The following is a 24,140-nucleotide window of genomic DNA, read 5'->3' as shown; positions in this document are numbered from 1 at the left end:
AGTGCAGGTGTTCTACATCTGCAGACTCCTGTCTATTTTCGTTTTTGGCCTGTCCCCAGCTCTGTTTTCCCACACCCAGTGAAGGGCCTGCCTCGTGTCGCATTTCTTGGCTTCCTCGTTTGAAAAGCTGGAAGGAGTCCCTTTTGTCTACCCAGGTGGACACTCACTGGCCTTTCACCTCTGTAAGCAGGCCCTTTCACCTGCTGGCCTCTCCCCTACCTGCTGCCTCCAACCCTGTGCTCCTTAGGATTCAGCGCTTAGTCACCTCAGGTCATGGACTGTTTGAATCACATTTCTGGCTGGTGTTTCACCCAGGCACAAGTGACCCTGAAAGCTTATGGTTTGGGGATGGGAGCATTGGTGTGAGGAGCATTGACTCGCATCTCCAGGGCCCTGAGTTCCAACCCTGGTCCTGCTGAAGACCCCTGAGTAGACTGGAACTTTGGTTTCCTGCTCTGAGATTCCAGAGCTTTGCTTCTGGCCCCAGGAAGGGCAGTGTCCTGTCTCTAATGCTGAACAATGTGATTGTTCCCATTTTGCAGATAGGCACATAAAAGGTAGGGATGCAGGGAGGCCCAGGCTGCTGTAGTTGCCATGGACTAGACCATTGCCCTTGGCTTCAGATCCAGAGCCGGTCTTCCCCATCTGCACTGTTCCTTTTGTTTAGTTTGGCCTCCCTGACACAAGAGGGAAGGATGGTTCCTGGTCCTCCCGGAGTCTGGAGCCACCTGAAGTGCAGACATCACTCTACCTGGGGAATGAGACCTGGAAAACTCAAGGCCTCTCTTGAACTATGTAGAGAAGACCCTGATTCCTCTGTCCTCAGAGAAAAGTCTAGAAGTCAGCTCAGCAGGTTTGGGCACCCGAGGCCAGGAAGTAGCCAAGTTTCCTGGGAGAAGGATAGGTGTGTTGCCAGGAGTTAGGCGAGTCATCTGAACATGAGACCCTGCCAGCATTGGCTTGGCTCTGTAGTGCTCAGGGCCCAGACATGTCTGTAACGCTGTGATTTCTTCTTCTGCAGAAGGTGACTGGCCGCCTCATGCTGGCCGTGGGAGGGGCAGTGCTCGGATCCCTGCAGTTCGGCTACAACACTGGTGTCATCAATGCCCCCCAGAAGGTAAGTGCTACACCATCCCAGCCACAAACACCACCATCACCACCAATGCTCCCACCCACATACTCATGGCACCTCCTGGGTGCCCGCCATTGACATCAGCTGGAATTCTACGATCTTGGTAGATCACCTAGCACAGACACTTAACCATGATCAGTGTAGTGGGCTTCGTTTACATGGTTTTGGGGCTCCCGAGAGCTCCACACCTGCCACAGGGCAGGTCAGGGGGACATAGTCAGAGTGGAGGAACCTTCCCCAGTGCTACTGAGGTGGACAGACAGAGCCAGTGTGCAGAGCTGCCCTATTGTGTGGGTTTTACATCTTCACACCCCATCCACATACAGCACAGCCAAGTTCCAGATTGAAACGCCTTTCTCTTCTGGGGTTTCCATGTTAATTTAAGCAAACATGGCTGCTTGCCCTGAGGCACCGCAGGAGCTAGAGGCCTGGCTTCTTTCTCCCCATTGCTCATCCCAAATCTGCCCCCACTTGCTCTCTGGGAGTCTAGACTGGAGAGGACTCTGGCAGTTGCCTGCTTGTTCTGGGAGAAGATGGGGAAAGAGGGTAGGAACAGAAATGGAGACTGTCGCAGTCCCCTCTACACTAGGCGTTTTGCGTGTGTTTATAAGGTTGGGTGCTGGTTTCTATTTTATAGACCCAGAAAATGCCCGTCAGGGCTGATGAAATGACCCATGGGCCCAAGGTCACATGCTAGTGAATGGTGGCGTCTGAAGCCAAACTCTTTGTTTCCATAGCCTCAGGCTACCTTCCTGACCCAACACTCTCTTGCCATTTTAACAATCCATACTTTCACAGGTATCGGGAAATGGAAGTAGACAGCCCTCCCGTGAGGACCGTGCTCGCTAGCCAGACTGATGAGGCTAGACAGTGAGTGCAGTGAGCCTGGGACCAAAGCCCCAGCTAAAGCACCAGACTGTGTGAAATTAGACCTGGGCTTCTTCCAAGTGGGCGGGGCTTAGCTAAGGGGCCACGCCTGATGCTGGTCACTAGAAGGCTTGGCTGCTGACTCATGCTGAGCTGCGCAGCCCTCATGGGATTTTTCCCGGATCTGACATGGCGACCGTGCGCCCATGCTTTTACTGAGTGCATAGAGCAGCTCCCACTAAGGTGTGTGCTTTGGAGCGGTCTCTTTCCGGGAATCTGAGCAGATGGAAAGCCTGTGAGACAAGATAGGAGGAAGTAGGAAGAGAAGTTTGCACATCGAGGTTCCCTACACCCCCCCAGATTCTGAAGTAATTGGTGTGGGATGCTGAGGAAGCGCCTTAACTGTTTCCGACGGGGAGCTGAAGTTGGGAAGTACGGGGTTAAGCAATGTCTTAACTGTGGTTACAGTGAGTTGGTAACATAACTAGGATACAGGAGGAGTTTTTCCCAACACAGACAGGGTGGAGTGAGCTGGGGAGGGGCAGTAAGATGACAGATGCACAGAGCACTACATCCATGAAGAATGAGTATTTTGGCATCTCAGGATGGTGGGCTGGGGGAGAAGAGAATTTGGGTTCACGGCAAGTCAGAACTGGACCACTGTAGTCCTTGCACGAATGACTTGGACCTGCAGCATAGCCAGCCCCCAGCAGCCAGGTGGACAGGTGGAGGATATCAGGGACCTTCAAGCCCATGGTGGAGGACAGGCCTGGTCAGTTCTGCGTCTTTGGAGATATTCAGGCATCTGGAGTTGAGGAATAGATCTGAAAGTGAGCCGGGGTAGAAACACTCGCAGACTAGTGGAGTAAGAACAACTGCCCGGTGCTGGAGAGATAGGGCAATGTAAAAGGTGCCTGCCACCAGGCCTGACCACCTGAGTTTGCGCCCCGGACCCATGTGGTAGAAGAGGAGGACAGATTCCTACAAGTTTTCCTTTGATCACCATGTGTCAGAGTACATTTCATAATACAAATGTCACTTGTTTTTCTTAATCTGGAAAGGAGAGATAGACAGGATTTAGTCAATCAGTTCAGTATGAGAACATGAGGGAGCGGGGTTCAAGAATGGCTTTTGTATTTTTGGTTCAGGGGAGGAGTTAGGGGTGAGGTGGCAGGAATCGGTTTGTTGTCTGCCTCTGGAGATGTGCAGAGGTGCTCATTCATTTGACCCGGCTTCTTGAACACAAAGACTGGCGAGTAACTGAGCGAGGGTCACTGCTATCCAGATGGGAATGGGAAAGGATCTCTGAAGTAAGGAGAGCAAGGGTTTAGCTCACTCCCAGCGGCAGATGGAGAGGACTCTAGGGAGAGGAGCTGACATCTAAAGCCAGGTGGCATGCAGGGCTGGTGGTGCCCACCTAGAATCCCAGCAGGTATTCAAGAAGTGGAGGCAGGCGGCTCAGGAGACTTGATAAAGAAGAGAGAATAGGTCGGAGTGACTGGAGACTTGACCTAAGGTTGGTGTTTGTGCTGGGATTTTTTGTTCTTATTCCAGATTTTTTTTTTTTTTTATAGACACGATGTAAGGCATCAGTAGAGGAGAGGGAAAGGCTAAGGTAAGTGCAGGGAGCTTGTAGGAGGCAGCTGTTGGGCAGGAAGGAGTCTAGGAGACTGCTCTTGGCAAGGAGGAACAAGGTACAGATGTGAGCACAGCTGGAAGGAGTTTGTCTGCCTTGGAGGCTTCCTAGCGAGTAAGGAACAGTCGAAGGCCAGTGCCAGAGTGGAGATGACCATGGCGTCAGAGGATAGGTGTATGAAGAGAGGACCCAAGTGTGACTCGGCAGGCATGTAGCACACACAGTGGCCACCATGCTTGAGTAAGACTGAATCCAGTGACCAAGGAAGATGCGGTGATTCAGTTCTGCTAGCATTCAGCAAGGACTTACCCAGAATACACTCTGCAGCAAGGAACACATTCTGGTTTCTAAAGTCATCCCATCTCGAGGGATGGGGAGACCCTTTGGGAAAAGGGGAGTGTGGGGATCTGTAAGGGGTAGGCTCCAGGACCCTCCTGATGGAACAGCACAGTGCTGCACAAATCTGTGTATGTTGTTCCTCTCGCTCACTCACCCCTTGCTTACCTGCACCTGAGACCACACAAATGTTGTCGGTATTTATTTGCTATACTTCCACATTGTTGAGGGATTAACGACAAAACAGTCTGTCCATGGTCAGCAGAGATGCCGTTTTTTCGTACAAATATTTATGTTCCCCAGCTGGTCGAACACAGAGATTTCAAAAGAAGAGGAGAGGTTAGGGGAGGGGTGGCAGCAGAAGGGCTTTATGAAGGATTTGGTGCTCATACCTAGAAGAGGGGAGGATGGGCCCACAGCAAGGAGGGCCAGATGCCCAGACAAGTGTGCAGGGCTTGGGCAGGACTTGGTCACGGGAAAAGGCTCCCCTGATGTGGAATCTGTCCACCTGCACCAGTGCTCCAATTTCCCAGGTCTGTTTCAAGTGCTTCTCTTAGGAGCGAGGCTGGGTGGCCATGCTCTCGAAGCTTTGCCCACAGTGGATAGACATTCCTCCACTCATCGCCATAAAACAGGCCTGAAAGGCTTCTACCCGGAAGTAGTAATTAATCGTGATATTATCTTAAATGTTTATACAGCACTTGCCCTCAAATTAACTCCTCTCCCTGCACCTTATAAGCCTGGCAGGCAAGACTGTCTTCCTTTTTGTGGATGAGGAAACCAAAGCTGGGAAAAGGCACCTGGAGAGTCAAGGGCTGAGCTGGGGTGCAGTGGGATTGTTGGGGGTGGGCTCCAGTCCAGTTCCTTTTAAGATGAGGTGGAAAAGTGAGGCTGACCTGCACAGTGCTTCTCTCCAGTTTGATGAGAAGGCAAGACCCAGCACATCCGAGAAAGAGGCTCCCATTGAATCCAGAGAGACTGTTGGGAGGGACCTGATGTCAGCTCAGCCCTTCTTGTTTGGCAAGGGAGGATCCCAGTCTGCAGAGGAAGTGAGTGAGGCCTTGCCTGAAGTGACCTGACTTTGCCAGTGAAAGAACTGAGCTAGACCTGCTTCCCAGCTCCAGCCCAGTGCCCCGTGGTGGAGCTGACTCCTCCTCTCTAGGGACACAAGGTATAGCCTTTCTCCTACGCCACAGACCCTGACCGCTGCCTTAGTCTCCTGTGTGTGTTCTAAGTGCTTTAGAAGTGCTCATTGGGTTGTTCTCATCAGAACCTCGTCAAGTAGGCACCATAACCTCCATTTTCTGAGGAAGGAGTGTAGAGGTAAGAAGAGGCTACACCAAGGACACCGTTAGCACAGAGTCTGGGTCCGTTGTGTGTTCAACCTCTTGAGAAACAGGCACTGAGAAAGGGTGGCATCTAAACATTCTCTCCCTCCCTCCCTCCCTGGCTGGCCTTGAACTCACACAGATCCCCTGCCTCTGCCGCTGGACCCTTCCTCACCCTTGTCACACTTCTAGCCTACTGTGCTCTGAGCTTAGAGCCGAGTCAAGTTCAGTCGTGCACAGACAACTCAAGAACTTCCCACACGACTGTTGCACAATCCCTCGCGCCTTCACAGTGCCACAGCCCCGTCATTGCGAGCCCCCTTTGTTCCCCATGCCCAGCACCAGTGACACATGGATCAGACCATGTTTGTTCTCCATCATGGCACCTTCTGGTCAGCTGTCCGAGGACAGTGGTAGAGACATGGATGGACACAGAGGAGCAGAGGTGACAGTTAGCCCTATTTTCTCAGCCTCAGCACCATGGGTACTGTGCACCGGATAGTTCTTCAGTGTTTATTGTGATGGGCTGTCCTGTATTCAGTAGGATGCCAGCAGGCACTGTAGACATGACAGATGTTCTCTAAGGAGAAGATTACTCTTGTTTGAAAACAGTTTTTATGGAAGGAAGGAGTGGCCAGGGGGACTTCCCAGAGGGGAATTGCATTCCCTGAAAGGTGATCAAATTGAAGGGAAAGAGCATTTTGAGATGTGGGGTCACTGTCTGCCCAGAAAGGATATGAGTCATGGTGCTGGTGAAGAGACATTTCACCCTGAGGCCTGAGAGGGCTCTGCTTGCTGCCACTGCCACAGTGAGGTGAAGTCTGTCTACGTGGGAAGCTCCTGCAGGCTGTGGAGCAGGGGAGGGATCCCTTGCCAGGACAGAGGCCTGTCCTTGCCGAGGAGGAAGGCAAGCTCTGGATCTTCTCAAGCAGCCTGGGTGGTCTGACTCTGCTTCTAGCTTTAGCCTGAGCCTCTTCCTCCCTGGTTTCAGAGAGGGGCCCCTGGGGATACAGTGGGTGGGACTGTCCAGACCCACCTGGAACATCTGGCCCCAGGTTCACGACTGACCCTCGGGTGTAGCTGCATTGTTACCGAGACAAGCCCTGGGAGGGGAGAAGAGATGCAGGGGCCAGCATTCTGGGAAAGAGAGGCTGGGCGTAGGGGTGAAGGCCAGGCCAAGGGACTGAGCTGGACAACCTGACCCCTTTTTCCTTGTAAGACGAATGGGAAGGCTGGGCCATATACCCTTCGTCCCCACAGAAAGTGGAGGAAAGAGAGCTGAGGGGGTAGTTGCTGGGATGTGGGAGAAGATTCAGGCCTGAAAGTAGAATATCCAAAGGGTGGGTATTGAGAGCAGCCAGAGGCTCCCAAATAGACCTGCAGCAGTCTAGAATCCTGGGTCAGGTCAGCAGGATGGCCAAGCTAGCCAGCACACCATTGTATGTAGTCTGTGAGCCAAAATGGGTCTCAGACTTTGAAAGGGTGGAAAAAAAGCAAGTAACAGACTGTGTGTGGCTTCAGACTTACTTTTTAGCAAGCTCCCCATACCAGGGAACTCCCACTCTTAAGGTGGGGAGCCTCTTGCTCAGAACTTAGGAACTTGGGGCTTCAGACCCTTGGGTTTCTTCAGGTCCATCTTGCCCTGTGTAGTTCATATAGTAATTACCTGTGCCTAGCCATGTGATCTGGGAACCCTGCCTCACCTGCTCCTCTGTAGTTTATGTATTTGTTTGAGTCTTTTGGGGGTCTCATTTTTTGTTGGATTTGCTTGTTTTTGCTTTTTCTAGGGCTTGAACCTTAGAGCCCAGTGTATGTTAAGTAAGCATTCTACAATGTAGTCACCCTCTAGTGTCCTGCTTCTCTCTGAAAGGTGGCAAAGAGAGCAACAGTGACATCAGTAGAGGTTTATTCTGTGTATAGGCTACGTGTTCTGCCTCACGTCCCTTTACAAGACACCACCCCACCACCACAGAGAGGAAGTGAGCACTTCCTCTGTAGAGAGCAGGCATGCTCACCCACAGTTGCCAGGGCCTGGGAGAGTGTGACCTTGAGATTCTCCAGATGCCCTTGGGCATGTGCAGCTCCCTCTCCTGACCCCAGGAGAGCTGCCTGGTGAGGAATAGCTTTTTCTTGCAAACTGTCCAAGCCCAAGGACCTCAGCTACACAGAGCCAATGTGCTTCCCATACGAGCCTGGGTACCTTCTGCACGAACCAAGAGCATCACTAGGACCTCAACTCTCGTGACAGGCCAGTTCCATGACTGTTCTTTCAACTGACCAGGACCCTCCCTATCTCAACATGAACCCATGAAAAAATGGTTTCATATTTCGTTTTTATTTGTTTTTAATTGTATATCTGTGTACCACATGCTCATGGGGGTTAGAAAAGAGCAGATCTCTTAGAACTGGCATTGCAGATGGCTGTGAGCTGCCTTTTGGGTGCTGGGAACAGAACCTGGGTCTTCTCTCTAACCCCCTGGCTTTACATGTTAAAGGGATTATATGGAAACCAAGTGAGAGCCATATGTGACTTTGGGTCCTTCTGCATAGGCCTACTTAACCTAAGCTGTTGCCTGTGCCTATTCTAGGACAATTTGCTCCAAATTTTCCCAATGCAAGGGCGGAGTGGAGAGCTGTGCTTAGTTGTTATCCCTGTGAAGGCGTGGCTTTGGGGGTGAAAGACAGGAAGAGAACCCAGGCTAGAGCTGGGGCAGCTGTTGCACAACATTCAACAGACCTGGGATGCTGGGGTGGGGCAGTGGCAGCATCAGGGATAACTCCTGGGCTTGTGATTGGCACAGGGGGCGGGAGCCTTCAGGACATGCAGCTGCTGCTCCTCACCTTGGTGATAAGCTGGGGCAGAGGAAACCCCTCCTGTGAGGGGTGAAGTGAGCAGGTACTCTCTCCCTAGGGGACACCTTCCGTCCCCCAGGAGGATGCTGAGGGCAGTAGCTGGGTGGAAAAGGTGACCCTAGAATTACCCTTCCACCCCCGTATTGAATTAGGATTCTCTGGGGCCACTCTTTCCTGAGCCAATGTCAGCTTGGAGCCCCATGTGGACCCTGCAAAAGGAGAGTCTCTAACAGCAGAGGGCTGAAAAGCTTGTGACATAATACTCCTGATTCTGAGTGGAAGCCCTCGGACTCTGCTGGCCCTGGGGGTGGAGCCAGTGGTGCTGAAGTATTGGAAGCCAGCTGCCCACACTTCTTCATGCTCAGCAGAGGGACTTAGCAACATAGAGAGCTGGGAGAGCGTGAGCTTTGGCTCATGCTTGACAGTCCAGGCCAGGCAGGGACTTTACTGAATGTGGAAGAGCTCAGAGCACCTCATCACTCAGAGCTGCCTCTCCCTCCCTGCCTTGTGAGGAGAGCTAAAGACATGAGCTGTGGGAAGAGAAGAGAAGCTCAGTGACCATCCTTAAGTTCGTCTAGGCAGCTTAATTGACTTAGTCTCAGCACAAATCCACTGTCTGCACACAGTGCAGATTAGCTGACTTCAGAAATTGTATTTTCCTCAGTTGTGATGTCGAATGCATTTAATCCCAGTACTCAGGAGGCAGAAGCAGGCAGATCTCTGAGTTCAAGGACAGTCTGGTGTCTACATAGAGAATTCCAGGACAACCAGGGCTACATAGAAAGACCTTGCCTCAGAAACTTTTGTTTGTTTCTTTTAAATGTTTGTAAGTGTTTTGCCTGCAAGGACTTCAATAACTTTAAATTCTTCTTGCGGGTCTGCTTGGTGACCCTGAGTGACAAAGGGACAGAGACCCAGTTCCCAGTTGGGTCCTGAAGAAGAACTTGCCATTTATCTATACGGCTCCCTTATTCAGAACGGCCTGTTCTCAGCAGAGCCTGATAAACAGGGCCTTGCCATTCCTGCAGTTCTCTGGGATGTGGCATCCCTTGAAGAACACAAGTACTTTGTTTTGTTGGCTGCAGTCAGCCTGGTCTCTGCCCTTGCCCTGTAAGGTCAAGGGTTTCTAGGAAGAGAGCCTAAAGTCCCTTTGACTCAAGGTACCCCGACCACTGGCTCTGGCCCCTGACCTCCAGGAGGACCAACTCCTGAGAGTCCAGAAATCTCTGGGCTAGATCTCAAAGGCAGGAATAACAACAGCAGGGAGGGGAGGTGGGATGGAGGCTGGATTCACGGGGCGTGGCTCTTGATGTTAAATTGTGGCAGGGAAGTGTACTCAGACTTAGTCAATGGCTTTCACTGAACTGGGGTCAGGACAGTGTGCCCTGGGTACCAGAAGTTGGTGTCCTGAATTTCCCCTGGCACTGTAATGGAGGCAGTCATGTGCCATAAAGATCTTTCTATGACAGTCTGCAGGTGTTCAGAGTCTCCGTCCTGTATGTAATACCATAACAGCTGCAGAGTCGTTCAGCGGGAGGGCACTTGACCTGAGTTTATATCCCCGCACCACAGAACAAAGTCATGTAGAAAATATTCCTGAGAGTTAGAAACACTGGCATCCTGGCATTGCTCTTCCGTCTGTAAGTGTACCCACTGTGCTACCAGTCGTAAAAGCTGAGCACAGAGCTGTGGCTATCTATAGCTCATACGCCCAGTCTTCCCTATAGCAGAAATAAAGTGTTTAGCACACACGGTCATATACAAAGTGACAATAGGGGCTGGAGGGATGCCTCAGGGGTACAGAGAACCCAGGTTTAGTTCCCAGCACCCATACCAGGCGACTGACAATACCCTGTATCGCCAGCGACACCCTTTTCTAGCCCGCATAAGCACCTGTATTCGTGTATACATACCCACATATAGATTCACACATATAATTTAAAATAAAATTTTTAAAAAATTATAAAATGGCAATAGAGGTAGCTTAATAGCTTTATCTAGTATTTTTTAATTATAGCTTTACAGTGAGTTCCTTCTACACATAGAACAGCCTGACCTGAAGCAGCCTGATCCCGCAGCAGCATCCTGGCGGATCTCATGTTTACAATCTCTTAATTGCACCAAGAGCCCCTGAATGACCCACACCACTTAGGTTTATTCTAAATGCACTCTGATGTTCGCATAATGGAATCGCCTAATAACACATTTCTTAGACTGTGCCCCCACTAAGTGATACGTGACTGCAGTGCTGAAGGCGGTGTTGGAAAAGAGGCGGTCGGAGCTCAAGAGCTGCTGGAACTTGCCCACAGTCAACCTGGAGCAAAGGGATAGGCCTGGGATCAGAACTTGATTGTGTTTCCATTCAGAACTAGGTTCTGACCCCTGCACTGTCTGGCTTCTCTTTATACAGCAGACAAGTATGTGCTTAGACGGCCTTTTTCCAGTCAGTCTGTCCTAACCCCTGGAGCCTGGCTCTGTCAGGTTCTGGACTTGACAAACATACAATGACAGCAGAGCCAGCCCAGGCCCAGTGCGCACCCGAGGGGCTGCTCCACACCCTTTTCCTTTGGCAACTGCAGCTATCCATCCCTTCCTTTCTGCCATACTTCAGGATTAGAATCAGAAGGACTCGAAGGGGTGGCTATGGAGATGGTATGTGCTGCTGTGTGCAGAAGCCTGCCGTGTGCACCTAGGGAGGGAGTGGCTTGTTTTGTGTCAGTGCAGGATTGTGTAAGAGGTGAAGTGATAAGGATGGAGAGGGGGGTCACTGGCCAAAACCGAGAGCCTTGTGAGTACAATATGATCCAGGCACGGTCGCTCACATCTGTGATCCTAACATTCAAAGAGGCTGAGGCAGGAGGGTTACTGTGAGCTCCTGAGACCCTGTTTCAAAGAGAGAGAAAGAAAGTGAGGTGAGATCAAAGTACAGTATGTGTCATGCCAGGGAAGTCCACAGAAAGTTGTTTCCCCGTGTATACCTGGGCCCGCCCATGGCTACATGTGTGCTGGGTGGGTCTGGCTAAGTCTGGCAGTGTGGTGAGTGTGTGAGATCCAGCGCCACCTGCCTATGGCCACATCCTTGGCACCAGGTTAGGCCCTCCCTGGTGTGGGGGCAGGGCTAATGAGCAGGCTCATACCAGGACAGATATCTCCAGTTCCTGGAACCACTTCCTTGCCCAGGGCCTTTCCCCGAATCTCTCAGCTGAGCACTTAGCAAAGGAAGGAGGCCATGGTTCCTTCAAGGTGGCATTTCCAGCCAGCCACAGGGGAGCTGGCCTAGGAGACAGAAAGTGACAGTGTGCCTTAGAGCGTGTCCTTTAGTCCTCCAGGCTCAAAATGCAGCGTCAGTGTGCACTTCCCACAGGCCCTCAGAATGGCAGAACCTGTCTGTCCAGCTGTGCTTCCTCCCCAACAGGGGGTTGGGAGAGGGCCCAGGGCCCACAGCTGTGACCTAGTGGCCTATAGCAGACAGGGAGCCACTTGAGTCCTGTGCCCAAACTGGCTCTGTCATCCTCGCCATCTTCCCCAGCAAGTCTTAAGCACCTTGGGATGGGAGAGCCCAGTCCTCTTCTCAGCCAGGGAAACTGGTCCTACATAAAGGAAAGAAGCAGGTGAAGAATGCAGTGTCTTTGCGGAGTGGCCACTCTGTCTGGAGGAGCCGCCTACCCAGGATCTTCTCCCTGCAGGTTATTGAGGAGTTCTACAACCAGACATGGGTCCACCGCTATGGAGAATCCATCCTGCCCACCACGCTCACCACGCTCTGGTCACTCTCGGTGGCCATCTTCTCCGTCGGTGGCATGATTGGCTCCTTCTCTGTGGGCCTCTTTGTTAATCGCTTTGGCAGGTAAGCAGGAAAGGCCCCAGCCCTACCTTGGGGAACCCATGGAGTTCTGGAGGGTGGGGTATGGCAGAGGCAGAGATACCCTGACTGGCCTCATCCCTGGGGAGCCTGGGGGTCCTGGGAGCTGGCTGACCTGTGACCTGCTCTGCAGGCGGAACTCCATGCTGATGATGAACCTGTTGGCCTTTGTGTCTGCCGTGCTCATGGGCTTCTCCAAACTGGGCAAGTCTTTTGAGATGCTGATCCTGGGTCGCTTTATCATTGGAGTGTACTGTGGCCTGACCACTGGCTTTGTGCCCATGTATGTGGGAGAGGTGTCACCTACAGCTCTCCGCGGAGCTCTAGGCACGCTGCACCAGCTGGGCATCGTCGTTGGCATCCTCATTGCCCAGGTAAGCCAGTTCTACCCACCCTGTACTGCCTCTGCCCACAGTTCTGGCCCTCGGGTCACAGTCCAGCAGAGAACTTCTCTCCCCAACCCTGCCTAGGACACCCTCACAGTGGCAGGTTCCAGAACACATAACCCCTACCCACACCAGTCTAAGAGCAAGAGCCCTTGGCCTCACCTCCCTTCATCGCAGGGGCCCCACTTCAACGTGCTGGGCTCTTGGGCCTTCAGGCCTGTAAGCCTCCATGCACACCGTACCTTCTCTTCCTGAGGTTCCCCATTCTTTAATCCTCCTGTAGCTGAGTAACGATCCCCACAAGCTGTGCTAGACACATTTATATGTGGCCTTGTCCCTTGTCCTTGTAATTTGAGCTGGTTTTACAGATGAGCAACAGGTTCGGCAAGGTCTTCCCGTCTCCTAGCAGCTGGTGGCCGGGGAAGGCCACTGGCTGAGTGGGATGGGTACTTGAGTAGGGGCAGGGCAAGGGCACTCACGGTCCCTGGTTTCTTTGTCCAGATTTTCGGCCTGGACTCCATTATGGGCAATGCAAACTTGTGGCCTCTGCTGCTCAGTATCATCTTCGTCCCAGCCCTGCTACAGTGTATCCTGTTGCCCTTCTGCCCTGAGAGCCCCCGCTTCCTGCTCATCAATCGAAACGAGGAGAACCGGGCCAAGAGTGGTACGGGCTGGGCCCTGCCCTCCTCCCTGCCCCCCTGAGCTCAGACCTTTTTCCCACTCTGAGCCACCCCACCTTCCCTCCGGTCCCACCAGTGCTGAAGAAGCTTCGCGGGACAGCCGATGTGACCCGAGACCTGCAGGAGATGAAAGAAGAGGGTCGGCAGATGATGAGGGAGAAGAAGGTCACCATCCTGGAGCTGTTCCGCTCGGCCGCCTACCGCCAGCCTCTCCTCATTGCTGTGGTGCTGCAGCTGTCCCAGCAGCTGTCGGGTATCAATGCTGTGAGTATCCCACCTACCCCTTCCTGTAGCCCCGGCCAAGTCCAGGCTCAAGTGTGCACCGTGAGAGAATCCCAAACACAACTATAAGCAAATTCTGCCAAAGTAGTAAATCTATGGAACCAAAACCTGTGGCGGTGTCCTCTTGCCTGAGAAGTGCTCATCCTCCCACCACCCACTAGTGACTAGCGCAGAGGCAGGAGAAGGCCGTGGCGCGGCAGATCACCAACTGTCTCCCTTTCTGGCAGGTGTTCTATTACTCGACGAGCATCTTCGAGAAGGCGGGCGTGCAGCAGCCTGTGTATGCCACCATCGGCTCGGGTATCGTCAACACAGCCTTCACTGTAGTGTCGGTGAGTCTTTGCTTGCTTTTGGTCAGCAGCCAGGTTCAGCTCAGGGCCTCGTGACAGAATGACAGCCTACACCGGAGCCAGGCTTGTCGATAAACTTGTAAAGCTCATTGCTCACACTGTACAACTGACACAGGCCTCCAGGGAGGTGAGAATACCTCCCAAGGTCACAGCCAGGATGCTCTTGCTGTCTGATCCCCAAGGCCACCTCTCACCCTGTTACTGTTAGACTCAGAATTCTGCCCTAATCCCCTATGAGGCCTCTAAGCTTCAGCCTGGTGGGGAAAGGTGCTGTTTTCCCCACGAGTGTGTGTAGGTCCTTGTATCTGGCTATTGAGGTGAGCCTCTGCACGGGTAGGCTCCAAGAGGCACCAGACCAGGCAGAGGGAACATGACTCTTTCCTTGTCCACAGCTGTTCGTGGTAGAGCGAGCTGGACGGCGGACTCTGCACCTCATTGGCCTGGCTGGCATGGCAGGCTGTGCTGTGCTCATGACCATCGCGCTGGCCCTGCTGGTGAGTGGCCCTACCCTGGAAGGACCAGGGCGAGGTAGGGTGGGGACCTGGATTTAGACAGACCCAGGCACCCATAGCTGTAGATTCCACCCTGATTTAGATCCCCAAATGCCCATGGTAAACCCAACCTAGGCTGCCCAATGTGGACATGTCTCTGGACCGGGGTCTGACCTTCTCAGGTCATCGCCTCCCATCTTGAGCTTTCTCTTCCCCGATTGGGGATTTCCTGACCCAGCACGTCTGGCTGGAGAGCCCAAGCTCTCATCTCTGTATGAAACTGCCTTGCAGAGCCTTTACCTACAGCCTCAATTCATCTCCACAACAACCCTCAGCAATATAATGTCCCCTCTGTGGCACAGAGGTACCCAAACACACCCGTATCCATTCTCCAGATCAGGAGCTTTGCAGTTAGATGTAGCTTGAGCATCCTCTTCCTGAAGTGCTCAGACCAGATATGCCTGGGTTTCAGATATGTGAATATCTATCTACATATGCACAACAGGTTACTTTCAGACTAGAACTGAGACCTAAACATAAAATTCATTAATGTTTCATATGTACCATCCACACAGAAGCTGATGGTAAATTTGAATGGCTCATTTTTTTTTTATTATGACTGACGTGGTCAGGTGTGGAATTTTCCACTTCTGGTGTCATGTTACCAGCATTCAAAAAGCTTCAGATTTGGAAGCATTTTGCACTCCTGGTTTTTCAGATTGGAGATGTTCAGCCGTTTTACTCAGACTAAGGCCCCATGTTGGATAAGGAATGAAGCTAAGAATTGACCTTAGGTCGGCAGGTCCCTAGCCTGTCGCTAATCACTATGACAACCTGTACCATGCAGGCATGCATACACACACACACACACACTCCTTTGTCCAACCCAAGTGAGGAAAAGTCCAAGACGTGGTCCAAGGGCACTCGAGGATAGGCACAAAGTAGACCCTTGAGACTGAGACCTGGCATAGGCTACCGGGTGTCTCAGTTACTTTCTCATTGCTGGAATGAGACACCATGCAAGGAAACTTAAAGAAGAAGGCATTGCATTTGGGGGCTCATGGATGTAGAAGGCTAGAGTCCATGACCATCATGGCAGAAAACCTGTTAGCAGGTAGGCGGGCATGGTACTGGAGCGGTTACTGAGAGCTTACTTATATCCTTACCCTTCAGACAGTGAAGCAGGAAGAATAGCTTCGGTTTTGAGACCTGAAAGCCCACTCCCAGTGACACACCTCCTCCAACAAGGCCACGCCCTATCCTTCCCAAACAGCTCTGCCAACTGGAGACCATTCTCATTCAGACCACCACATTGGGTTGTGCAACAATCTGGGGGACCTTTCAGCCCAGACTGGAGATTTCTGCAGCTTCTTTTCCTTCTAAGAAGTCATCATATCCTGGTCTAACCTCTCACCCCATCTCTCTCCACAGGAACGGCTGCCCTGGATGTCCTATCTGAGCATCGTGGCTATCTTTGGCTTTGTGGCCTTCTTTGAAGTAGGCCCTGGTCCCATCCCATGGTTCATTGTGGCTGAGCTGTTTAGCCAGGGGCCCCGTCCTGCTGCTATTGCTGTGGCTGGCTTCTCTAACTGGACCTCAAATTTCATCGTGGGCATGTGCTTCCAGTATGTGGAGGTGAGAACATCTTCTTTGTCTACCTTTCCTCAACTGCATGCTATCTGAAGTACTCACCTTGTTATTCGAGAGTCATGCTGGCAAGCGGTCAGGAGCCCACGTCCAGGCCCTTCCCTTAGTTTTCATGCCATTTCTGGAGTCTGTCAGGTGTGATCAGGCTCATTTAGTTTTGATAGCACCCCTGGGGGGCTAACAGCAATTCCCTTCTCCAGATCAAAGGCTCAGAGGCAGAGTCTTTTAGCTGGGACAGAGGGTGATGGTGTGTCTGTTTTCCAGCAACTGTGTGGCCCCTATGTCTTCATCATCTTCACGGTGCTCCTGGTGCTGTTCTTCATCTTCACCTACTTCAAAGTTCCTGAGACCAAAGGCCGGACCTTCGATGAGATCGCTTCCGGCTTCCGGCAGGGGGGTGCAAGCCAAAGCGACAAGACACCTGAAGAGCTGTTCCACCCTCTGGGGGCTGACTCCCAAGTGTGAGGAGCCCCACACCCAGCCCGGCCTGCTCCCAGCAGCCCCACGGATCTCTCTGGAGCACAGGCAGCTAGATGAGACCTCTTCCAAACTGACAGATCTCAGGCGAGCCGGGCTTGGGCCCCTTTCATCAGCCAGCAATGATGTCCAGAAGAATATTCAGGATGGCTGCAGAATTCTAATGAAAGCAAGACTGTTGCTCAAATCTGTTCAGATAAGCAACAGGTTTTATAATTTTTTTATTACTGATTTTTGTTACTTTTTTTTTTATCAGCCACTCTCCTATCTTCACACCCTTGTCTTCACCTTGAATGGCTCAGTGCCTGAGGGTGGGGACCAAGCCCTGTCCAGACACAATGCCTTCTTCGCCAAGCTAATCTGTAGGGCTGGACCTATGACCAAGGACACACTAATCGAACTATGAACTATGAGGCTTTACCCCAGGAGGTGGTAGCTGCCACCCCCTTCCGCAGGCCCGGATCTCCCCATTATAGGGGTCGGGCTCCATTTTAGGATTCGCCCATTCCTAACTCTTCCTTCCCAACCACTCAATTAATCTTTCCTTGCCTGAGACCAGTTGGAAGCACTGGAGTGCAGGGAGGAGAGGGGAAGGGCTAGCCAGGTTCTAGTCTCTTGTGCACTGAGGGCCAGACATCACCACGAGAAGGGCCTCGGAGGCTGAGAACTCACTGTTGAAGACATGGACACTCCTGCCCTGCTGTGTATAGATGGAAGATATTTATATATTTTTGGTTGTCAATATTAAATACAGACACTAAGTTATAGTCTATCTGGACAAACCCACTTGTAAATACACCACCATACTCCTGTAACTTTACCTAAGCAGATATAAATGGCTGGTTTTTAGAAATGTGGTTTCAGAATGCTTGTGGGTTGGGACCAGGCAGGTTTGGATGAAAGTGAGAGAGAAGCAAAGCATGGTTGTAACCGTGCAGTGGCTTTGGACTTCTTGGCTCAGGAACCTATCAGTTCTAAACACCTGTTCATCGGCCCTTGATTGCTTAAAAATCTGTGTGACCTCTTACCCAGAGGAAAACCCAAGTTCTCTGTCCTGGCAGTCAGCATTTTCACCATGTGCTTTTCAGACTGAGAACTGCTAGCCCTGATACTCAGGCTTGAGAATCATCCCGAAGTGAAGATAGGTGTCCTCTGGCAGGCTTCAAGAACTTTCAAATGGATGCAATCTCACAACCCACACTTTAACAAGCCGATTTTACTTCCCTGTAGCCTGTTCCTTTCCCCCAAACAAAATAAGCTATTTATACTGCCCTAGTGAGTTGTTATGGTGCTTTGTATCCAAGGCAGCTTTCTTATTTACAGAAACCAGAGGCCACCTGAGGGGGCGTCCAGGGAAGCACTGAAGAGGCAGGTCCTTCCCAGAGACCCGCCCCTACTTGAATTCAGAGGCCCTTGAAGGGACTTTCCTGTGGCAGTGTAGCCTCCCACCTGAATGGTTTTATCTGGCTTTTCAGCATCATCCAATCCACTGCTGGCTAGGCACTCAGGAAATAAGAGTATCCTGTCTCTAAAGGTTAGAAAACCTAGAGGGAATTTTCCTTCCTGACTGTGCAGACAGCAATAGAATGACAAGGGGTTGAGGAGGGAAACTAGGGAAAATGTAAGGTCTTTCTCCAGCCCCTTCCCGATTGAGGGACAAAGCTGAGAAGGGCCGAGCTTGAGCTGCTGAGGTCAGGTGAGGAAGTATGGCCGGTTAGCAAGCCTTTTGCCAACTGCAAGGCCCAGGAACCCACCTCTGCCAAGACAGAGTAGGGACGTGTGGGGAGAGCTTCATCAGAGGTCAGGCGTGGCAAGGTGGGTGGCCTCAGTCCCGAAGACCTCCAGGTTCGGGGGAAAACGGACATCACCCGGTTCAGGGTCCAGGGCTGAAAAAAATACACACTCAGCAGTCTTCCCCACCCTATAGTCTACCCTGCTGCGACGCGCAGGCGCAGAGAAGTGGCCGAGGTGACTCCATCCTCCCGGTCACGCTGCAAGGACGCAGTCAGCTCTCGGTGGGCAGGGGAGGCGGAGTTAGGTGACGTATTCACCAATCAGAGCGGAGGAGGCGGGCTCCGAGCCAGAGAGGAACACACCTGTCTCGCATCAGGTGAAGTCTTCGGTTTCTGATAGGAAGCCGACAGGATTGTTCCCTGGCGCCTTTCTCTTCTCACCAGCGCCTAGGCAATTTCGCACTTTATCTGTAATCCTGCCTCAGTCTCCCTGGAAACCGAACTCGGCGGCAGCCTTTATTTTCCTTATAGTACTGTCGGTCCACTGCAGGAGTCGACGGTCCTTAAGCCAGCGCAAAGAGGGCCAAAGCTAAACCATTCCTAGACTTCAGTTCCCAACAGAGATCCTGGTCAAGACTTCAGATGAGAGCACAAGAACTTAGTCTTGGCTTCCCAACCCGAATTCCTCTAACGCAGTTTTAGGCAGGAGAGCAGATTCAGAAAGTACATTCATTAATAGGGATAGAATGCCTATTGTCTTTTGGCAAAAGTGCAGATTCATGGCCCCTCCTCCTATTCTGATTGTCTCTCCAGGCCCCAGGCAATCCAACTGCTGGCAGTACGGGGCCGCTTCTCTCCCCAATCAGGCAACAGCCCCCTCACTCCTCTCTCCTTTCAGTCTCTGTTCTCCTTATGGTAGTGATGCTTCTAAAATTTAGTTGTGCCTTTTTATAAACTTTTCTCAGCTCCCCCCTTTCCCTCAGTATAATGCCCATCTTTCTTTTTATTGCATTATTACACATAATGGGTTGCATTATGGCGTTTTATGCATGTATGTAATATATGTGATCAAATTCACCTCCATTACACTGTTATCTCTCTATATATCTCTCTTGCCAAGCTCTTGCCTCTACCCAACTAGACCCCTCTAATTTCATTTTTTTTAATTTTAAGAATTTTATTGAATTATTGGCAGCAGTGGTGATGGGAACGCATGCATGCATGCCTCTGTGTGTGTGTGTGTGTGTGTGTGTGTGTGTGTGTGTGTGTGTGTGAACTCTGGCTTGAGTGACAGGCACTTCTTCCTGCAGAACTATCCTGCTGGTCTTTCCTCCTCCCCATCCCTTTCTCCTTCTCCCTACCAGTGACTTTTCACTAGGGTTGCTTGCAGGAGCATCTGTAAGAGAGAGCTTGTTTACAGGAGCACGGGCACCTTGCTAGTGACTACGTCCTAAAGAAAATATCAATCCATCCCTCATTAACCATTAAATGCCTCTAAGTCCTCAGAAATGGGCGGAGTCCCTCCTCCCTCCCTGAGGGGATGTTAATGGCCCAGTCTTGTGCAGGTCATCAATCACAGCAGCTGTGAGTTCCAGAGCGCCCATCAGTATCCCGTCCAGAAATCAGACTCCCAGAACTCTCCACATCTTTCTGTTCCCTTGTCCTTTCTACCCTCTCTTCCTCGGTGATGCTGAGCTTCGAATGGAGCAATATGGATGTCCCACTTACGGCAGGACAACTTTAAGCAGTGTTTACTTTAAGACTTTGAGAGTCTGCAGTGACTTCTGCCGGCTGCATGATGCTTCCCTGACAGAAACTATCTATGGGATAAATTAATTATCAGAAGGCAAATTGATGGCCATGCCATATCTATTTAACAAAACAGTTGTAGCTTCCCATGAGAGCCTGTGACATTTCCAGTCATGGGCTTTGAAAGGGGTTACAGAACGAGACATGAGTTCTCTTCCTATAGAACAGGCCTCAGTTTCAATCAGAAAGTAGTTGATTAGCCCCATATCAGAGTTGATTCAGTTGTAGCAGTGGGCACATCTTAATTTCCATCTTTCTTAGCGTGAAAATTCAAGGTTCTTTGTGATGGTCTTTCCACCAATACTCCCCACCCCCATCCATATCCTCCAGAGACCAAGCCTTTGGCTACCACATGCCCTTCCCCTCTGTGTCTCTGGGATCCACTTCACACAGATTCCCTCCCCACTACTCCTGATTCCCATTCTCCAGGCCGAGGAAAAACCCGGGCCTGGCCTAGCCTCTCATTGGCACAGTGCTGCCTACTAGTGACTGGTGGGTCAACATTTAAGCCAGGACTGATTTTAACTTCTGCCTCTCTTGTTTAGAGAATAAATGGCTTTGGAGAGGACCGGTCCATTTGGTCACCTTGTTCCATCCACTCAAAGTGATTTCACTAAAGCAACATCTACCATATTATCATATGGCTTAATACCCCACGCTGTTGCATGATACAGTCCAAAATTTTTAATCAAATTCTGATTCTTAGAGCCCACACAGTGTGCTTGAGGCCCTATGGTCCAGCCAGGCTGACAACTCAGTGTTCCCTAGAAAGTTCCTCCCAGTAACTGTTTTAATCTAACACGTATTCACGATCCTTTTTTCTCCTGGTCTGCTTTTGTTCTGTTGTTACGTGAACTTTTCCTGGGGAGACATGAACAAACATTTATGCTCCCCAGATAGGGAACCAACGAAAGAACAAGGGTGTCCCTTAGGCCTAGCTTTGAGAAACCCTGTCTTGAAAAATGAAAAAAAGAAAAGAAAAAAGTCAATCAAACAAACAAAAATTGGGGGAAATTTCTACAGGTGCAGAGGTGTGGGGCACACTGAGATAGCCCACCTCGGATGCAGAGGTGTGGGGCACACTGAAATAGCCCACCCTCGGATGCAGAGGTGTGGGGCACACTGAGATAGCCCACCCTCAGATGAAGGGTTAGCTCCTGGATCTAGGCTCTCCTACAACCAAGAAAGAGGAACACGTCTACCCAGCTTTTGGATATTGGCAGATACATATTTCTCATTGAGCCCCAGCTCATTTAACAGTGCCTCCCCCTCCAAAAGCTGCTAGGTTCGGGTGGGACTCAGAACTAGAGAAGGTTTAAGACAGGTTCATCCTTCAGGCATGTTGTTCTGCCATGTGGGCCACTGAGTCGACAGTCCGATGGCAGTCAAGCGCAGGGAATGTGCTTAAGAGTCCCTGGCAGGGACCAATAGCTGCAGTGTAGCCTTTAGGATTTTGAAGCAAATTCCTGCCATCATCCACCAATAACTACGCTCTCCGTTCTAACTTCTGTAGAAACGGAAAGCTTGACCATTGCCACGAAGTTACTCTGTGACCCACACAGTTTATTGTAGCCGCCTCAACGGGTTACTCTGTCTAGGGTTTGTAACCCGCCTGGCTGGCCAGTTATTCCAGGGTCACGGAGAGGCACCACCTGAAAGGCAAGGGCTGATGAGAGGCAGGAGGCTAAGCTTATTTTGTCAAAGCCTCAGTTTATTAGGGTCATGGTTACAGCTTATATAGCCCCTGAATAGCTTGGGGGGCTGGGGCACGGGATCTTGCCACGTGGTCCACAGGGTCTGAGAGGTTACGATGGGTCGGGTCACGATTCCTTGGTCGGGCAGTCACAAGGTGACACACCTAGTTGCCTAGATAGTTTGGAATGTGAGGCAGGTTCTGCTAAGAGATAACTCTCTATTAACAGTTAATTTGGGTGTGGGATAGGCTTGGTCAATAAGACTATTCTCAATACAATTGAGAAGTGAAGCCCTCTGCAAAAACTCCTCTTGGCGGTGCTTCCTGTAAATTTTGGGGGGACACGGCTCCTGACAGTTTATCAATGCGCAGGTGTTATGGCTATCTGTCCTATAAGGTCGTAACGTTAGGTGTGTGCACACCCCGTCATCAGATAGAAGAATGTGACTAAGAGAGGCAGGCCCTGCAAACACAGGTAAGTTACATGAAATGGCCCAATGACCAAGGCCCTTCACGCCTGCCCCTCGGCATTCGCTCTCCCTGCACTTAGGGCCTTGTGGGGATTTCCCTACGATCATCCCACAGAGGAAGAGAAAACATAGTCTTGGTGTAAGACTGATTCTGCACTGTGCAGGCACAGCCTGCAAGCAGACAGCTGCAGCCCTATCTATAATATTATCAAGGGCAGTTGATAATATCATATTATTCGGGGAAATCTTTGGGGAACTTAAGGCCCCCAGTTATGTAGTCTGCTTGGAAGGAGAACTTGCCAGAAATGCAGAAGTACAAGCACACGGCTTCTCCACTTGAAGCCAATGCTTTGCCTGAGCCGTCAGGAACTGGTAAGGAACATGACCAAGTCACGGTAGATACAGTGAGTCCTTTGCAAAGTCACCAAGACAACATGGGACTTCTACCCCGTATCTTCCTCCTGGATTCAAATTACATCCTTCTGCAATCAGCTGGCAAGTTTGCAAGTTCATCTAACATATACATACATACATGCATGCATACATGAATACATACATGTATGTATATGGAACTTGTATTATAATTAGTGAATACTTTGTGTTTTAATTTTCTATGTATTTATTCTCTTTGTGTGTAAGTGTGTGTGATGTGCACACTGTAGCATGTGTGTGGAAGTCAGAGGACAACTTGGCAGGAGTTGCTTCTCTTCTTCCACCATTTGGATCCCAGTGTTGAGCTCAGGTTGTCAGCCTTGGCCGCAGGTACCCTTACCAGCGAGCAATCTCGCCTGCCTGTTTGATTTGTAACAGGGTCTTACTCTATGGCCCAAGCTGCCCTGGAACTTGCTATGTAGCTCAGACAAAGTGCTGGGATTATAAGCATGAACCTACAGGGCCAGCTTTTGTGTGTGTTCTTTCTTTCCTTCTTTCTTTCTTTTTTTTTAAAAAAGATTTATTTATTTATTTATTATGTATACAGTATTCTCAGTATTCTGTCTGCATATATGCCTGCAGGCCAGAAGAGGGCACCAGACCTCATTACAGATGGTTGTGAGCCACTATGTGGTTTCTGGGACTTGAACTCAGGACCTTTGGAAGAGCAGGCAGTGCTCTTATCTACTGAGCCATCTCTCCAGCTCTCCTTCTTTCTTTTTTACTGATTATTTGGGGCTTTGGGGCATATTCTTGAACCTCTTAAGATAGGTTATGGCTCAGTGACTAAAGGTGCTTGCTGCAAGCCTGACCACCTGAATTGGATCCCTGGGACCCTCATGGTGAAAGGAAAGAACTAAATTTTACAAGTTGTCCTCTGACCTCCATATATACATAGTGGTACATGCATCTCCCATAAGTAAAAAAATTTAAGTGTAATAAACATTTATTTTAAAAGAAGATAGTTTATACAGTTGTTCCTTAAAAAAACAAAAACTACTAAGGCCCTTTCATCTATGTTCCAAGGTTCTTGTGCAAACCTATTCCAAACTCTAGCAAGTTGTACACTTAAGTATGTAGTGTTCACTGAATGTCAATTATATCTCAGCAAAGCTGTCAAGATCCATCATGGATTTCTTTCTCGTTTGTGTTCTATGTTCATCATGAGTTGGTTAGGAGTGTTATCCTCACCCACACTCTGGGACCAGGATGGATGGAGAAAGCCCTGGTCAGAGCAGGCCTGACTGCCAGCCAAGGAAGGGAGAGCATGTGGGGAAGACACGGATTCTCGCAACTCCTGCAGAAGTCACACGGCCATGCCCAGCCTTTGAGGCTTTATTAGGGGAGCTGGAGAGATAGCTCAGAAAATAAGAGCACTGACTACTCTTCCAGAGGACCCACATTCAATTCTCAGCATCCACATGGTGGCTCACACAACTATCTGTAACTACAGTTCCAGAAGATCCAATGTGCCTCTCTCTCTCTCTCTCTCTCTTCCTTCTTGGAGGTGTGCCTTCCTCTGCCTCCCAAGGGCTAGTATTAAAGGTGTGTAGCACTACCACCCGACTCCAGTGCCCTTTTCTGGCCTCCCCTAGCACCCACACTCATGTGGCCCACACACATAGACATACACATATACATAAATAAAAATAAAATGCATTAAAAGGTTTTATAGG

At 50.6% G+C, this 24,140-nt stretch overlaps 1 protein-coding gene across 1 annotated transcript in view; it reads left to right on the top strand.

Annotated features, from left to right (window-relative positions):
- The window catches only part of Slc2a1 (solute carrier family 2 member 1), a 29,317-nt gene extending 10,262 nt beyond the window's left edge, over window positions 1–19,055 (top strand). The window contains exons 2-10 of the mRNA XM_057784990.1: window positions 1,022–1,117; window positions 11,839–11,999; window positions 12,148–12,388; window positions 12,902–13,064; window positions 13,157–13,344; window positions 13,590–13,694; window positions 14,105–14,206; window positions 15,635–15,838; window positions 16,115–19,055. Of these exons, the coding sequence (XP_057640973.1) occupies window positions 1,022–1,117; window positions 11,839–11,999; window positions 12,148–12,388; window positions 12,902–13,064; window positions 13,157–13,344; window positions 13,590–13,694; window positions 14,105–14,206; window positions 15,635–15,838; window positions 16,115–16,315 (1,461 nt within the window). The 3' untranslated portion in view covers window positions 16,316–19,055. The remainder of the gene's footprint in view (window positions 1–1,021; window positions 1,118–11,838; window positions 12,000–12,147; window positions 12,389–12,901; window positions 13,065–13,156; window positions 13,345–13,589; window positions 13,695–14,104; window positions 14,207–15,634; window positions 15,839–16,114) is intronic.
- The last annotated feature ends 5,085 nt before the right edge of the window (window positions 19,056–24,140 follow it).

Source organism: Chionomys nivalis, chromosome 11 (genome assembly GCF_950005125.1).
Source record: "Chionomys nivalis chromosome 11, mChiNiv1.1, whole genome shotgun sequence".
NCBI lineage: Eukaryota > Metazoa > Chordata > Mammalia > Rodentia > Cricetidae > Chionomys > Chionomys nivalis.
This window is presented reverse-complemented; position numbering and strand designations above follow the sequence as displayed.